The 18,151-nt window shown below is 41.5% G+C and overlaps 1 protein-coding gene across 8 annotated transcripts in view; it reads left to right on the top strand.

The window, feature by feature from the left end:
• Positions 1 to 18,151, top strand: part of Celf2 (CUGBP, Elav-like family member 2) — a 310,354-nt gene that overhangs the window by 235,202 nt on the left and 57,001 nt on the right. For all 8 annotated transcript variants that reach the window (XM_013513698.1, XM_013513697.1, XM_013513693.1 and 5 more), the window contains exons 6-8: positions 7,117 to 7,196; positions 11,015 to 11,173; positions 14,975 to 15,038. In XM_013513698.1, coding sequence (XP_013369152.1) covers positions 7,117 to 7,196; positions 11,015 to 11,173; positions 14,975 to 15,038 — 303 coding nt within the window. The remainder of the gene's footprint in view (positions 1 to 7,116; positions 7,197 to 11,014; positions 11,174 to 14,974; positions 15,039 to 18,151) is intronic.

Below are 18,151 nucleotides of genomic sequence, written 5' to 3' on the forward strand. Positions count from 1 at the left end.
GAGTCAGCCTGTAAGTAATTAGGCTCTTACTCTCACCTGCCTCACTACTTTTACCTAATTTCAGCATCGTGTGAGCAAGAACATTTGTTGTTTTGATTTTTGGATATGAAGAATCAAGATGTCAGCTGCTAGAATGAAAGCCCCAGAGAACAAATGTTCCACCTGCATCCGCCTCCAGAGCCCCAGAGTAGAGGTAGTCTAGAGGAAAGTCAAGAGGAGGTGGAACAGCACCCCACTTGTAAAGGTGGGGGAGAAAAAGGAGGGCAACGTGGAAGTAACAGTTTATGCGTTCTCTAACAAATTCTGAAATCCTTGTTATTTCATCCTCACTTCAAAGATGCGATTCTCTAAAAGCTGAACAACAGCTCCGTTACCTGAGGCTCGTCTGTAGCTTATCTCCTGTGCTGCATTACTGGCCCCCGCAACAGCCCATTGTTCTGACAACAGCGTAGCCTTCAGGCAGGAGGACAGCAGGTGCCCCAGCGGAGCCAGCTCAGCCAGCAGACCTAGCCACATCCGACCGTCGGTTCTGCGGCAGTCGTTTCGTATGTCTAATTCTTTTCACCCATCCACTGAGGCAGACACACCAGGAGAGAAAGGACCACGGACAAGGCAAGGAGGCTGAAAGAGCAAAATATGTAGGAAGACATGGCAGTGTTTTTTTTAATCCCCTTTCTGCTGCCAGTTTAATAGATCCCTGTTGTCTTCTGTTATTCATAGGCCCACTTCAGCGTCATCGCTGCGTTGGTCATTCCCCAAGGCGTACAGTATGGCGAATACACCAAAGGGAAGGCCCTTCACTTAAGCATAGTGGCTTAGAGGTCAGGGACCCCAAGTCCCAATTCTAACATGACGTGTGACCTTAGTCAGTTCCTCTTCCTAGCTCTCTCCTTTAGTTTACCCATTTTAAATGACAGCCGTGAAAATATCTGCCCTGTTTTACTCCGGGGAGTCATTGACTAGTAGTGCGGTGGCTGTTTGTCTACACGTAATGTCTGGACAGTTCACAGAGACCTCGCATGGAGGACAGTTCACTGAGACCTCCCTGCGCGTCGGGCTGACCTGGTCCACTTACGGAGTGGCTCTTCCTCTCACGGTCGTAGTCCGTCGAAGGGGACAGGGCTGAGGAACAACACCACCCTGCACTTCGAGTTCCTTAAGCATACATTAGTTATCTCTGCACATAAGATTTTAAAACAGCCACAACTTTCATGGGAAAGAGCAGGACTCACGGTACTTAACAGAACTTTAGCTAATTTGATCTGCCATTCAGTTGATTAACCAGCACTTGACACCAGAAGCAGGCTATTTCTGAAACAAGTTATGGGAGCCCTCTCATCAATATTTTATGCAAATACTGGTTCTGTGTAAAAAGGAGAATACCCCTCTCCTTTTTTTTTTTTAACAGAAAAGTAATTTCTGGTGAACTGATGAGAATTCCCTATTGGAAAAAAAGAAAATACTCATTTATAGCCATTTATTCTGAGTATAAAGACATACAGTGGTACGTTTTTCAATTAGCAGGACCCAAAGACGCCTGGTTATCAAGGCCTGCTCCTGAATCAGTGCATTTGTTAATAGAACAATTCTCTTTCATGCTACTATTCTGCTTTCATTAAAGAATTACTGTTTTCAATCAAACATTAATAAGTGTCTCCTATTAGTGATGCCGCAGATAAAGAACACTCAACATTTCTTTTCTCAATGTCTACTGCTGGCTCAGCTATTTAGGAAATAAATGAATAAATAAATAAATAACAATCAAGTGAAACAAAGGCTTGACTCCTCTAGAAAGTATCTCCCAATACAAAGCCAGGGTACCAACTAATCACAAAAAAGTCTCCCAGTCGAACCGTCTGATCATAATGAGAGTGAAACGAGTGGAGTGTTTCACTTTTTTCTCCTGCCCAGTTCAGCTGTAAGAATGAAGACGAAGAAGGCAGGTAGTCCAGCTGGCTGGTTCTGTGAAACATCAGTGGTTTCAGCTCCCCAGGAGCCACGTGCTCAAGTGTCTGAGTTCGCTCACTCAGTACCCCACCGCACCCCACGGGAGGCTATCAGGGCCCCTACCTGTGCCTGTCACGCTCCACTATCCTTTCGGTTAGAGTCTCTGTCTTTAGAAAGTAAAAATCAGGGCCTGCATATTGGCCAGATGGAATGTTTTAGAAGTCCCCCCACCACTCACCCGCACCACCCATGTTTCAGGAAAGACCCCCTCAGGAAGTTGGCATGCCTGTGTACCTGGCCAGCACCTCGCTCCTGCCCAGCGCATGAAGCTACTCAGCAAGTAAGGAGGGCTCTTCCTCGCTCTGGCCAGTATGCCCACCTCTAACTATGCAGTTAGCCCTTTGGAGACCGTAGCCCATTCCAGTATCTCTTCTGTTTTGGAAAACATGATTTGTGATGCTTTAGGCAGCTTCGGGATACTCAGACCCTGCTGCAATAGTAACTACGTCTGGATGCCCCTCACCGTGAACCTCCGCTGACCAAATAAGCGGGGTGCCCTGCTCCCACCTATTGCAACTGAAATGAGATGTTTACTGTCAGAAGCAAAGCTTGAGGTTTCTTAAGTAAATGTATTTATTTGACAGTGTCACGTTAGCATGTTGATTTCCTAAAATATACATGTTCCCACTTACCCGAATCTTACAGTCTGCAGTGGACTGTTTGGATACAGCCCACAGAGTTCTCTGCACCATGGCAATTGAGTATCTGTAACTTGGAAACAATGAAGAAGTTTACTTCATTTTTCTTTCCCACAAAATGTAGTCAAATCTTCACCACCATGTAAGGTAACTTTCTGCTTGTTTAAGAATATTCCAGCTGTGTTTATGGTGTTCAACATTCTCCTGCCAAAACCCTTGACATGAATTGGCAATATTTTCAGTGATGCTGGAGAGCACAGAGTGGATTTAGCCATGAAATCCTCATTTGTTTTTGCTGTATCCGGACAAAACTCAAATTTGATAACAGTTTGGCCCTGCCTTCACACCTAAACTTTCAGATATGTGGAGACTTTTTATCATATACATCTTGCATTACTGACTGCATTTTGCCATCTTTGCTAACTACAGTCTCCCAGTCTCATTAGTGATAAGATTTTGCCAACTGTTACATAAGTCCTAGTCTGCACCCAGCATCAGGTGCCGTACAATGAGTTATGCCTCTGTGCCAATACGAAATAAACCACTGGGCACTGAGGCTCGTGCCTCAGAAGACTAATTTTTATGTCCCAGTAAAATACTGGTACCACCTATCTGACCAGTCCAGCACTACTAAAAAGACATGGCAATCAAATTGGCTGTATTATTATCTTTGTTTGGCCGATAGGAGTTTATAAACAAGTGTCCCATAGGTTGAAATCTCCTTCACCTGCCCAAGTTATTTTAAATTATGCTTATTTCTGTTAAAATATAGCGGACTGCTGCACCTCTTTCATGGGAGGAGCAGAAAAGCAGAGGCCGTGGCACTGTTCTGGCTTTTAGAAGTACCTATATTTTCCCCCCTTTGGTGTGGAGCAAGGATTTATCTACTTCTGTAAAATTCTCTTACAGCTGAGAGAAAAGTAGAACACCTGACTCAAGATACCTTTTCAATTGAAATGACAAGTGTAATAGATGTGTTCCAAAATCTTCTCTGTGACAGGGCTCCATGCCTTCCTCAGATCCTGTCTGTGGGAGGAAATTGCTTTGCCAAACCTTCCCCCAGTCAATCACCCATCTGTTTTAGCAGCAAAAAGGCAACCTTCCTGGAATAAGACGAACTCAACTCCTTTCATTTCAGTTCATAGTCTCTGACATTCTAAAAGTAGAGATAATAATTAATTGCAAGGTAAATTACAGGTTGACCACATTTACAGATGGCCCTCTTTCTTTATTCTTTTTTTTTTTTTGTCTTTTGCTGTTATTTATAGGGTTTAGACAGAAATATACCTCTGCTATCATGCCGAAAGCAAAGAAAAAATACAGCTTCATTATTTTAATGCCCACATCTCCCCCCACGCCCCCACAGTCTTAATTCCTACAGCATTTTGGTCAGTTGTCAGAGAACAGATTGCTGAGACAGCACATTCAACAGTCCACAAGAAGTTAAAAGCTGAGACACTACAAGATCAGAGCTATGTCTGTCAACACCCAGTGAACTCCACTGCACAAAAAAAGCTCACTTTTAGTAAAAGAAGGGACCAGTTATGACCTAAGGTATTTCTGTCCAATGGAAAGCCTTCTACTTGGTTTGTGAGAAAAGTCAGCCCCAGTTTCAATGGTAGAAGCTCGTGTGGGTCTATGTTAGTAAAAAACCACAGATTGGAAGTCTAATCCTGAAGCCACCACTGTGTTTGCACTGGTATTAAAAATTAAAATCTGTCCAGAAATTTCCCGTTTTAGAGAAATTACAAAGGTTAACAAGCTACTCTTCCAAGAAGCATTTGGTTCTGGAGTTGCTTAACTTCATACGGAGTGGCATAGAGAGGGAAAGTTGTGAACATGCACTCCCCCTTTGTAAATGACTCAGTAATTCTTTTCTCTTAAGTAACTGAGCACAGCACACAGTACAGAGCCTGTCAGAAGCCCCCAAGGAGACAACTTGTCTCCTCCTGCACTATTGCCAAATGAATTAAAAGGTTAAAGAAGTCATCAAACTTGTCAGAACATTTTTGGATGAGGTAGATTGCATAATTAGAAGCATCAGTTGGATTTTTAATTGCAGGTTTCATAGAGGAAAGGGCAATCGTTTGACTTTATAGAGACTTAACTTTATTGTTCTTTTGCTAATACTCTTCTCCTGAGACCTGCTAACTGCTGTATCTTTCTAAGTTACTTAGAAAAGTTCTGTTTGTATGAAGTTGTAAATGTATAAACTTTGCCTTATTGATTCTTATTGACATTTTACATATTTTGAAGCGTTTTAACCTCTGTTTGGAAACTGTCAGTTTGGCCCGTGTTCCCAGATAATAGGAGGTAATGAAGTGAGTGTAACAACCTTCCTGACTACTGACAGCAGAGTTAGTCCAGGCTTCCCATGTTTCAGATATATCTTCATTAGATGGTTGGCTTTTGCCTCCATTGGAGTCGAGAAAGGCAAGAGATAGAAAAATAAAATAGTTCACTCTTCTTTCTCCTGAATAATGTTGGCAATGATCACACCATTTCTGAAGAGACATTGCTGGAAACAGATGGTAAATTTGAGACTCTGTCATTTAAGACCTCAGCATCGGCGTGGAAGCCAGGAGAGGTACTGTCATCTGTCTCACACTCTATTACACACATCGTCAAGATGCCTTAGAGAAGGCCACTCAGTTGCTTTCATTGATGGCAGAAGCTACAATTGGTCTAGGTACAGTCAGCGTGTTTAAATAGTAAACCTCCTCCGCCACCCTGCCGTGGCTGCATATGAAGTGGTTCGACGTTCGTGGCAAGCTAGACTTCAGGCTTCTGAGCCCAACTTAACCAGAAGGTGAATGTGACATACATTTCCCATGTACAGAGAGTTTTATCAAAACTACAGCATGATGGAAAAGCAAAAAAAAAAAAATGCATTGACTTATTTTCATGACTGGATGTCACTGTGCGTTGGGGGTAGTGGGTAGGCGCTGCTTTCTCTTATTGCTGTTTGATTAAAAAGTGCTACGACAGTATTGACTTGATAATCTCACCAGGTACACACGCAGAGCAAAAGAGAATACATTTTGTGGCTCACAAATTGATTTACGTAAACCAAGCAATCTACTGATTGTTGGAATGTAGAATGTTCTATCTTGCTTATTGGCCACAGGGACAACAATCTCATATTGTTGATGCCAGAAATCTGCTTTCATGCATTCACTCTGAAATGACAATAGGCTTCTGCCTCTCAGTATTTAGATCTGCTTCATTTGGAAATCTTTTAAGTAGTAATAATAATAATGTTTTGAGGAAATTGAGTGGAACACTAAATTATCCTCTGATACCTAAGTTCAAACTGTGCAAGGCTAAAGAAGCTGAAAATCAATGCACTTTTAAAGTCATTAGAGATCATAAGTGAAATAAGTCTGTATTGCTTTAGCTGAGCTTTTAGTGTGCTGTGGTATTATTATAAAATCATCCTAAATCTGCATTAATTTCACAGTCTTTATCTCTTAGAAGCCCAAGGGTGCATGATGAACAAAATGTAAATTTCCAAAGGCAGTGCTTTTATTAGTGCAAAGGGCAATGAGCCGTGTAGTGGGAGCAGTGACCTGCACGGTGGCCGGTGCTGCTACGGGCAGCAGGGACTGGCACTACAGATTCTAGTTATTTTACAGCACACAGAAGAAAGCGAACATGGGATGCTCCCAGGTCTCCCAGTAGGCATTCCCAAAAATGTACATTGCCTTACGTATGGTAGGCTATAGATCAAGCACCTCATGCCTTTCAGGAAGTCACAATTACGAAAAGTCATGAAGATCTATGACAAACAAATCCAATGCAAATTTTCAAATTTTATGTGTAGTCGAATATTCTCAGAGTAAGAAAGCATTCGTTTTTATTAACAATTACTAATTGCTTAATAGTTCGTAGTGGATTTGGTATATTTGTTTACATTTGAATAATATTGTAAACTTAAACATACCGATTTTTTTAACTACCCTAAAGGAATTAGACATATTTATTTGCTGGCATTTTGAGCTGCTGAAATCTGTTACTTTGCCATTAGTGTGGAGATTTTCTTATTTACTCCTTAAAAATCAGCAATAAAATTTGAAATACAAAGCCCTGATATATGAATGCCCTCGGTGTAAAGATCATCAGCCAAGGAGAGCATGGAAAAAGCAACTTTTTATTTTAGAAAATGCAAAGTAGATCTTGCTAATTTCAAACCCTGTGGCTAAAAAAAGTATCCAGCTTCCCCCCCCTAGTTTCCATTTAAAGAATAAACTAACAAATAAATCTTTCTGCTTTGGTCAGATTAGCAAGTCAGCACTGAATAAAAAGCAAAATAAGATAAAACCAAAGAGAGAAGTTGTTTATTTTTATGTACTACTGAGAACAGTGTCGTCTTGTGGCAGTTCTCGTAGACTGTGTTGGTTTAACAAGCGTCCAACCCTTTTGTCTTGTTGTTTTTTGTCTTTCCTGCTCCCTGTCCCCTTGTTTCCCACAGGCTGTGCGTTTGTCACATTTTCTACAAGGGCAATGGCACAGAATGCAATCAAAGCCATGCATCAGTCTCAGACCATGGAGGTACTGTATCATCTGCCCTTTCTTTGTTTTCTTTGTGCAAATGATGGGGAATGGTAAAGCAATTCTCTCCTGTGTGGATTGTTCACATGACAATCACAGATTTAAACTTTCACCATCTCACTCTTCATTCATTCATTCATATTCATCTTCTCTCTGTCTCTCCCCGCTCTCTCTTCCTCCCTTCCCCCTCCCACCTCTTTCTCTGCATTTTCCCTTAATGACTTGAAATGCATTTAGTAAAACCTTCCACTTGCTCTGCAGCTATCTTTCGAGCCTTTTATTGAAGCGGCACAGGTCCTCCAGTATAAATCATAAGACACTTTAAGCAAAGTGTCATTCTGGACCTAAAGGATTAAACACGTTCCCCGCTGTAGGGTTGGTGTGGATTAAACATAACAGCCCCAACCCCAAATTGCTGCTTGCCGTGCAGGGTCAAGGGATCGTTAATGTAGCCAGACAGAATTGTGTCCTTGTATCTCAGAAACGCTGGAGAAAGTTAATACTTCTCCCACTTACCAGTTAAGTGCCACTTTGTAAGAGTCCCCTGAAAAACTAGATTTGTCCCGTTGCTTACAAATCAACAGCAAGGAACATAAAGGCTCAGATTTGGTCTTCTAATGAGAAAGAGTAACTTTAGGGAACGAGCAATCCGCAGGTGTGGATGTTCAACTGCAGCTACAGATAGATGGCTCTGTACTTTTAGTCTGTGATTTGGGTCATGGCCTTTCAGAATTTTGCACAAAAGCATTCCAAGAGTGATATGCCGTTATTTATTCTGTACTGTCTGAAAGAATCACTTGGGAGTGCATGTTCTGCTGTACTACGTACATTGTATCTTTGTGTATGGGTGATCTCTGGAGGTGGTGGCCTTGTGTTATCTGAAGCTACGTTTTCGTATTTTGAAAAAAAGATATTTTCAGCTTTATTTAACATGCAAAAAATTTGTTTGAGCTTCTTTTTGCCTCCATTTTTGGGGATTTTATTTATTTTTGGTTGTTTTTGGTTGTTTTTTGCAATGCTGCCTCTCCCAAAGCATGCTGGGAGCGAAGTGATCATATGCGTCATGTTTTCTGGGCAACATTTTTTCTAATGAATCAAAAGGTGGGTGGAAAGGAGGGAAGGAGTGTGCATGGCATTGTCATTAAGTGTTTACTGTACTTTTCTGAGTTGTGATATCAGCATTGCAAAGCCTACTGTCTTTTATGAATATTCATTTTGACTTTGATATTCCTAACATACCTTATATAATCGATGTGTTTTCCTTTCAGTGCAATGCATTTTTAAGACACTCCCAACCCCCAACCCCCACCTGAAGGCAAGCTCAGGTGAAAATCGGCCATGATAGGAAATAATTAGCAGGATTTGAAATATCTAGGAATGCAGTCTTGTACAACATGCAGTCATATATGTGATAATGTTTTGGTTTCCCCTTTTTCTTAGGCTGCTCCATTTTTGTGGATTTCCAGCTATTTTTCAGCATGGAGATTAAAATCTAAGAACTCTTGGGGGGTTATATATATACTTGTCTTCCATAAATGCTTTGATTCTTAATTTTTTTTATTTCCTGTAATTGAGAGCTTTATACCCAAACTGGTCTCTCCTTAGGTAATTTTTTAACCTAAATTCGGTCAACTAGTAGAAATATCCCTTCCCTCGGAGCGCCCCCCAGTGAGGCCCAAGAATGCTGATGAGATCTGGCTTTCCTGCATTCCCACAGAAGAGGAGATCATAAGGCAGAACTGGGCATGAACTAAAACCAAGAAACAAAAGGCTTCATAACAGACAGATCTGTGCTGGGGGTTGGGGTATATTTATTCTTAAGAAATAATTGATCCCTTATTAATATCTCTGGTATAAGAAAATCAAATTTGGTTATTTTTAAAACTGGACATCCATACTCAAACAAAAGAGCCATCAGACACCTTCATAAAAAAACTGACATTTAAATAAAATTATGCAGTTACTTTAGAATTGTGCAATTGAAGTTGCTTGCTTGGCTTTTTAAACTGAATCCGTTATTGTCAGCACCTAGCACACACCCTCAGCCAAGCTGCATTCTCTGATTTAAGATGATTTGAACAGTAAAAGAATAAAGTCCTCTATTTTATAGGGAAACTTCTGTTTCTCCACTTCTCTCCCCTTATCCCCACTCGTTTTTCTCTTTCATGATGTAAACAAGGCACTTTTAAAGCCATAATCATTGGTCAATTTTCTGCTTTTATATCTTTTTTTTAGCATTTAAGAAAAAATAACAGATGTACTGTTAGGAGATGCTATCATGTGTTATGTAACACTTTTGATGTGACAATAACAACTCTTTCGTGACAAACCCCTTCTCTACATAATTTCCATCTTCAAAGTATTTTGCTCTTTTTAAAGTAATGGAGTGCTGAGATACAGGGTAGATAAAGAAAAATGAATTACAGGGTTTTTTAATGGTAGAATCATTATTTTTATGCACTTGACTGACATTTAACATTCTCTACCGTGACTCTGCCTACCAGAGCTGAAGATTCCTAGGCTACAAATGTAACATTGAAGTAGACATCTCACCTTCTTCACTTTTTTAAAAAACAACAGACATGATGATAGCATGTATTTGTAGCTACCTCCCCAAATAACAACCCAAGGTGATAAAGAAAATATGCAAGTTTGTTTCCTAGAAGAAAGAAAACTGACCTAAAGGGGATGGAAGCAAACAGCACAGTTAAACAGTCATGTAACATCTCTGAGAGGAGAGGAGAGGAGAGGAGTCTGTTATCATGCTGAATTTCCATAAAAGTTTTTATTTAATCATCGGGGAGAATTACTCCCTTTTACCTCCCCAAGATGAAACAGCTTGAATGGTGAGGGGAAGTGCAGGCGAGCCACACTGGGAAGGAGAGAAGATTGGGGAAGGAACGTTACCAAGTGGCAGATGTTTCAGACGTGCTTTGGGAAGGACTGTGCTCGGAATACTAGGCTGTTACTTTCCCTGAAGAATGTTGTGTACCTCGAAGATGAATTCATCCTGTTCTATGACTTTTGGCCTTTCCTTTCTCACTACCCCACTCCTTGCCTCTTAACGGAGATTAAAACTGAAAGAATCTGCTAGAATGGTAAGATTGTTAGGGAAAGAAACCAAGTAGAATCCTCCTCCTGCCATTTAAGACACACTGTGTCTGTCCCCACTGGACTGTGCTTCTGGTTCCTTTGGTTGGCCGTGGTTCTGAGGATTTGGGATAGAGTAGCTGTGCCACGGAAAGAAGAAGAAGGACCTCCCTGAAAACGTGAACTATTACTTTGCTCAGTGCCAGTGTTTTCTATCTCCTCCTTTCGTCCATGTTCCTCCCTATTACTGCTGGATTAATGACTTCCACAGTTCCAAGGTTCACAAACACATAATTAGAAATTAGAAACAGTAATTTAAAAAGAGAGAGAGAGAGAGAAACATTATCATTCTGATTTCTCCCCTGACAAAGACGAGGCTATCTTTAAGACATGGGAGCCATAAGGTCTAATTAAAGATAAGGCCTTTTGTCTGGAAGGCATCCCGGAAGGTTGAGGAAGACCCGGGAAGAGAGTAGAACAGGTAGTCTGATGACCAGAGTAAGGAAGCAAATGGCTGGACCAAGCACCAGACCCCCCACACCAGCCAATGATAGATCTGGAATTTTCTTTCGATGATACTGTTCTGAGAAGAAGGAATATCAAACCATTCTTAAACCATTCCAGACCATTCCATGCGCTACCAGATAGTTAAAAGACCCAGCGCTGTCTGTCCTGAAAGGATCCAACCAGCTGTAACTCCCTCTTCACTTTCCAATGTCTGACCGCAGGGCTGCTCTTCACCTATCGTGGTGAAGTTTGCCGATACTCAGAAGGACAAAGAGCAAAGGCGCCTCCAACAGCAGCTTGCACAGCAGATGCAGCAGCTCAACACTGCCACCTGGGGGAACCTGACGGGGCTGGGTGGACTCACCCCGCAGTACCTGGCGGTAAGTGCTGGAGAAAACCCTGTGGTGCCCCTGGAACTCTGGAAAGCTACTTTTGCCTTAGGTGTGCAGAGGGACTCGTTCTCCACACACTGTGATTCTCAAGAATTAATGACATCAGCACAAATGCAGAATATTTTTGCAAGTTAAGTGATTAGCCTAAGAACATGGCTGACGTAATTCTTGTCTGAAGCAACACGAACAGTGTTCCGTAGGCTAAACTTCAAACCAGTGCTTGGAGGCATCCTACCGCCCTGTGTTAGAAGAGACACCACATGCTTGAGAGCGGATTAGCGTACGCTGAGGGCGCTGGCTGAGAACGCGCTGGCTGGCAGGAAGGGATGTGCGCTGTCTGGGTCGCAGCTAAAAATCTCCTGAGCTTTCTGTCTGTGCTCTTGGATCTCCCCAGGGGAACTGTGTTGATGAAATAAAATATTTCTTTCTTCACGTATGTGAGATCAAAGAAATTAGGTCTCATTTCAGGCCAAACAGACCCAATTCTCTGAACCATCTCTATGTGTTACAGCTTTTAAGCCTTCACAGTCTCCTATTTCCTTTGTATTACCCATTTCACTTAGTCAGCTTTACTGAAAGACAGTGGCCAGAACTTGAGATGGTTCCTCTGCGGGATCCAAACCGGACAGAGTAGCGCCCCCTAGTGTGGACTTCAAAACCTCTCACGGGAGCTTCAGAGTGGCGTTTTAGTAACCACCTCAGACATGGGGAGGAAGCAAATGAACACTCTGGAGTTCTTATTTTTACAGGAGCTACTGCTAAACACGCTCCTCTACCCCGCTTTTCTGTTTTAGAACCTCAGTGCTGGACTTGACATTCATCAGTATTTCATGTTGTGAGTTTAGGCCTTTTCTTCCAGTTTGGTGGGGGATCTGGAGCAAAGGCATGTGTTGTGTCCTAATTCTGTCATTGTACATTTCAACCGTCTCTCTCCAGATTATATCACCCACTACCTTCAGTTTGTAGCAGAAATTGTACTGGTTTGTAGAATGTCTTCCCTGTTACCTTGAAATGGGATTGTCCTGCTTGTGGTACAGGTGAGGAAAGGGAGGAGGCTGAGACCAGCAGCTTTACCTGCGTTCACACAGCTGCTAACGACCGGTGGAGGTTCAGCTGTGTATTTGCTCTCCACCTTGACGTGGTGCTGCTTGAGGATTCTGAGATCAAGCTCACGGTTCAGGCCGCCCTCACCCCCAATGGCCAGCAGGGCCCGCCGTGGAATAGCCTTTCAGTACACTGTTGGTTGTGAGAAACATGCTTTTCCTGTTTTCATCTGAGTTATTAACAAAGGCACTGACCAGGTTTACTGTCACCTGTGGTCATTATGCCATCTTATCCTTAAAGACACTCTCAGTGATTTTTGTCAAGTGCATCGTATGTGTGTGTATATATATATATCCATATCTTTTTTTGGCCTGTTTAGAGATTTTATTTAAAAAACAAGTGTAGCTTAATAAATTGTTTTTCACAAACATCTGTTTACAGACCAGCAGTTTAATTATATATACCCGAATTTTTATCAGAGATTGACATCATGCTTAGCTTTTCACAGTTTCTGAGAGTCCAGCTTCTTGCTTTGTCACTTCTGAGAACCGAGACACATGTGCCTGCCCTCAGTATTCTGTACATCTCCTTTGCTCCACAGCACACGGAAATCTCTGGCACATGTTTCTGTGATCACATCTGTAAATTTCTTTCATACTCGAAAGAATTAATCTCAGCCTTATTCATAGAAATAGTTTTTATAAGCTCAAACTGTGTTTTTTTCCGATCATGGACATTTCTTTCTTAGCCATGTCTGTTCTATCCCTTTACTTAAAAGTCTTTTCTCTGAAAAGGCTCTCAGCCATGAAGGTGTTCCTTACTTCTGTGCTGAGCCATACATTCTGACCCTGCCTCACCAAAGATTGGCAATCCATGGAAATAATCCTTAGTCATGGTTTCATGACCCTCCAGGTAGTTCCACTTACCTTAGCAGGTATTACCAATGCCTCAGATTATCTTCAAAGCTAATTTAATTGTACAACTTTGATTTTTTTAAAGGGCAGAATATATTTATTGGGAGAAAGAAAGCTTCTGTCTGAGACTGAGAGAGAGAGAGAGACAGAGAGAGAGAGAGAGAGAGAGAGAGAAGGAGTCCCAAGGGGGTTACCAAGGACCCTGCCTTTTCTAGGGATTTTTATAAAGCAAATCCTCGAATGGGAAATTGCAAGGTGGGCATGAGGTGGGACAAAACTATGGTCAACCGGTAAGATTACAGGTATAATTGCTCAGGTAAAATTGATGAAATCGGGATCAAATCGGGAAGCGAGTTGTGTAGCAACAGGCATGAATACAGGACAGGGGCTCAGCTTTAATTTTTAAAAGGATGGAATGTGAGGAAGAGAGAACTCGTGAGCACATGAGAACAGGAAACTCAACAAATCAAAATAAGGTGTTTCTGTATTAAAATGGGTAGCCCCCAAGCCCTCGAACACCCACCTCCTCAGTGTGTCCTCCTTCCCGGGGAGTACGCATGCAGAGCGTGTGTCCCGCATTCTAACAAGTTAAGAGGACGGAGGAACAGTACAGACATCTTCCAAGTTTTAGTCCCACGTCACTCTCCCTGAGACTTAGATTTAATCAACCATTCTTGGTGCTTTTGTATCATTTGATCGGTGCTCATTTTTCAGTCATATCCAATTACTGAGTTTTCCTTATTAAACTGAAGATACCTGTCCCTACCCACAGAACACCAGTATTCTACATTGTCTTACATAGCTCCACATAAGTTCTGAAAGTTATTTCTAAAGTAGTAAATGCACACGGTGTCCTAACAACTTTTCAGTAATAAATTTTATAAAGTTATGTCTTTTGATATCCATGTATTTGGAATATATGAGATAACTACATCCCCCACATACAAACTGTATCTGTATTGACCTATCTTACAAAAGAGTGTGTCTGTACATCTAGTCAAACATTTAGGTTAGCGCTGAACTTCACCTAAAGTTCAACAAGGGCAGGAGCACCTCTGCACAGCTGCTTCGTCCCTTTATCTTGAGGCACCCTCTGATTCTATGTGGTAGGAAAAATATGTTTTTAAAAGCTGCGAGGGGAAATGTATGCTTTTCCACAGGCATTTCACAAGGATATTTCTTTTTTCAAAGATTCTGAAATATTAATAATGCATAGGCTCCAACATATATATCACCAGAAAATTCCAAGTTTTGAGAAACAGTATCTTTTTCTCTGCCAGTGAAGAGCATCTTAAAAATGACTGACTATTCTTTTGGCCTCATGGCTGAGGCTGCGATGGTGCGACTCTAAGTAGATACACTTATGTCTATAATGATTGCAGTAATCTCTGTGTTGGCCTAAGCGTTAGTGGATCTAGGCATTTCTGATGAAGAATGAAAAAAACTGAGCTGTAAAGAAAAGCAGAAGAGAGGAGGAAATGGACCCTTGATTGGCAGAGATGAGTTATGGTAACTACTAGACTGCAGAGAGATACAATTAGTCACGCTACGTTGGTTTCAATAGATTTAACACCTGGTTGTTAAAAAGAGTAAATTGATTAATTGTTTTAAGGCAGCAGTGTTAGTGAGCTTCCCCGGTGTCTGTGTTTCTTAACAGAGATTAGACATTAATATGGATTTACAGCCCCAGCTCGGGGACCTTCGGCTCTCAGTAGGCTGCGGCAGCCCACGATATAAATGTAAAGGGAATGGAACTCGCCCCCGGGTTAGTGAGGAAGTTACTCTGTTCGCATCTCCACGTTGTGACTTTCCACTTGTGTGTTCATTGCAGCTTCTGCAGCAGGCCACCTCCTCCAGCAACCTGGGTGCATTCAGTGGCATTCAGCAAATGGCTGGTAAGTCGTGCAGCTTGCCTTTCCTTCTACGAATGCGTTGTATGAATTTTGTATGGTTGACGGGACAGAGAAAAGAATCAGGGAAAGGGAGTAAAGAGTCATTGCCAGGCCTATTAGCTTTGTCTTAGGTGTTAAAATTGAAATCATCTGCTCCAAAATACTTGTCCTGCCTCTGCATAAAGGAGCTAAGAATTCTTGCATACTGTACTTTCTTGTAATTTGTAAAGTTTTTTTAAATGGGATTGATTACAGGGGAATTACCAAGCAGATTCCTATACCCAGGGCAGCCAAAGTGATTGACATCCCTCTAAAATTTTAATAATAGGCACTCAATAAAAATGTTCTGACCTCCATAATGAAAGCCAAGATTGGAGGCCTATGTTCGATACAGAACGTAGTCCCTTGATAATGACAGAAAATTAACAGGGCACCTTCTTTAGAGCACCAGTGGACGGAATTGTGCATCAGAAGCTTTTATGTGAAAGTATAAATCTTTGTTCCCGAGAAAATCAAAGTCTGCCTGCATTTGAAAAGCAGCTCATTGAAGGCTCCGTGGTCACAGTGAGCTGGGCCAGTAGCTGCTGAGGTGCGGGGATTAGTGAAGGGTCGTTCCTCCTGCACCACCTCCGTGCTGATAACCCACCTAACACGGGGTCAGGCAGGCAGCCTGCGCAAGGACTCAGAGCACAGGTAGCCAGTAGCCTGCTGGGAGGACGGTTAGAAAGATATTTCCTTGTTTGGTTCAAAAGACGGGGAGAGGGCAAATAAAAACAGATTCTGGCATGTTAGGATGAGGACACCTTGAATCAATAAAATGAAACCTAAGTGTGCAAAATAAAAACCAGATTTATCTGTCACTATGAAAATACTTTTTTCTTTCAAGTGCATATCCTTGGTGTGTGTTTTCGCTCTGAATGAACCTGGAAAAGCTTAGTGAGGTCCTGCTCACACGCGTGCTGTGATCACCCGCACAGCTGCGCGCTGTGGCACACGGGCGTCTCTGGTGGTACATACTGGCCGGTGGTGAATGCTGCACTGCGGAATGATTTATCGGGCTTCTAATCTGTGGGCACCACCAGTTTGTTCGGATGGAATATACCTTTTGGATTGTTAGAAAAACATGTACCTTGAAAAGATAAATATTAAAATATTGCAGTATATCTACAAATAAGTTTGAGAAGGAGGCACTAGAGCTAAGAGTGACAGTGAAAGGTTAATTTATTTTTCATTTTGTGAAGGGAACTGGTGAGACATTAGTAAAATAGCCGGGTTCGGTTTTTTTAATGTTTTTTAAAGGGCAAAAATCCCTCTCTATTGCAAGCTGTAAAATAAATGCCAAGATTCCCACATATTCAGGTAGTTAAGACACCCGGTTCTGAAATTAGGGGCTTTCCTTACAGGAAGCCTCGGGCTCTTACACTCCCGAAGTTGAATTATGTGGAGAAGGTCACTTAGTCCTGAGGCTACAGCTGAGTATGTCTTCCCGGGTGGGCAGCCTGGCCTGTCATTTTTCGTTAGGGTGTGTGCAGCTCTGCTGTGCCAGCCACAGGTCAGGGTATTAGCATCTACATGTTCTGTGTGCTCACTTGAAAACTAAGGGTACATGGGCATCACCTTATAAGGTGCCGTGGAGCAGGTGGCTAATTTAAAGGCGTTCTGTGAATGCTCTGGGTTTTCCAAAAGAACCTCTTCTTGAACCTTCAAATGGCAAATTTAGCAGTGTGCACAGGAAAATCAAAAGCTAAGAGTCCATTATTACCATTGTTTGGAATGGTAGAACATTCACAATGTAGGTGTCACGGCTCTTGGTGATCAGAGGTAACCCGTGTGTGTGTGTGTGTGTGTGTGTGTGTGTGTGTGTGTGTGTGTATTAGGTCTCATCTTCCTAAGTATTCGTAGCATTATGGTCAGGGGTGTTTTTTTCCCCAATAAAGAAAAGTTCTATGAACTTTTTTACTCTTCTGTCTCAAAAGCAGGGCTTAACTTTTTTCCTTGCCAATTAATCTGTTCCAGTGATGAAGTGATCATGGCAGATTGGTAGTAAGAGTTAGTTCTTAGACGTCATCTTTCCCAATTCTCCCGTATGGGGGAGGGTGCTCTCATGAAGTCCTTCCCTTCCTCCCTTCTGTCCCTGGATGCAGCCCATTCACCAGTGCGTCAGGCTACAGTTTGAGTTCCAAGAGAGCGTGGCCCAGCCTGGTGACCAAGAGACTCCGCACACAGTCCTCTGAGAAGTTCTCGCGGCTGGCTGTTTTTGAATTGATGAATGAAGACATTTATAAACTGGCATATATAAGTTTGTATTTTGGATGCATTTCCAAAATTAAATGCCCAGTTATTGGGAAATTTTGGCTTTAGCCTTATGTATAAACTAAAAAGAAAAAATTATATAAACTAGTTTCAGTAAATTCATCAATGAGATGCTGAGGATCTGGAGATCATTTGTGTGATACAGAACACGTTACAGAGCACACTGCATATACCTAATACAGTAGAAGCCACATGAAAACAGAATTAAAGGACTCTGAGAGGTCATTTATCCCCATCCCACCTAATATTAAAACGTTATTGAGTGATTAGTGTTGTGACATAGAGTAAGCACATACACAGTTCATAGGTAACTTTTATGTATGACAGTGGCATATTAATAAATTGCACATATAAAATTCAAGTAGTCCAGCTTGAATCGCTATCACCAAAATGAGTGAAATACTTTGAAAACCAATAATATTTTGCTGTGAACAGCTCTCAAACATGATGGTCTATCTTTCAGAAGATTGAGGTTTATAGTGAAGAGTCCTAAAATGTCCCATCTATGTGAAGAAAACATTTTCTGTTTCAGGAGAAAATAAAGTAAAACTAAAAAAATTTTAGATGAGAAGTTACTGAGTGGTTGCATCAATAAAAAGAGATATCAACTATACTTTCTTTTACCAGAAAAATCTTACCATTCTCCTTTTAAACTAAAAATATTTTCAAATGTATTTTATGATTTTTATAAAAGTAAACCCTCACTAAATATGGAATTTAAAAGCAGAAAATGGATTAGGATCAAATCTTGATAAGCTGAATTCTTTAAGTACACTGATTGTGCCTCTTTGAAATTGACTGAT

This window comes from Chinchilla lanigera, unplaced genomic scaffold (assembly GCF_000276665.1).
Source record: "Chinchilla lanigera isolate Chin_1 unplaced genomic scaffold, ChiLan1.0 scaffold00020, whole genome shotgun sequence".
NCBI lineage: Eukaryota > Metazoa > Chordata > Mammalia > Rodentia > Chinchillidae > Chinchilla > Chinchilla lanigera.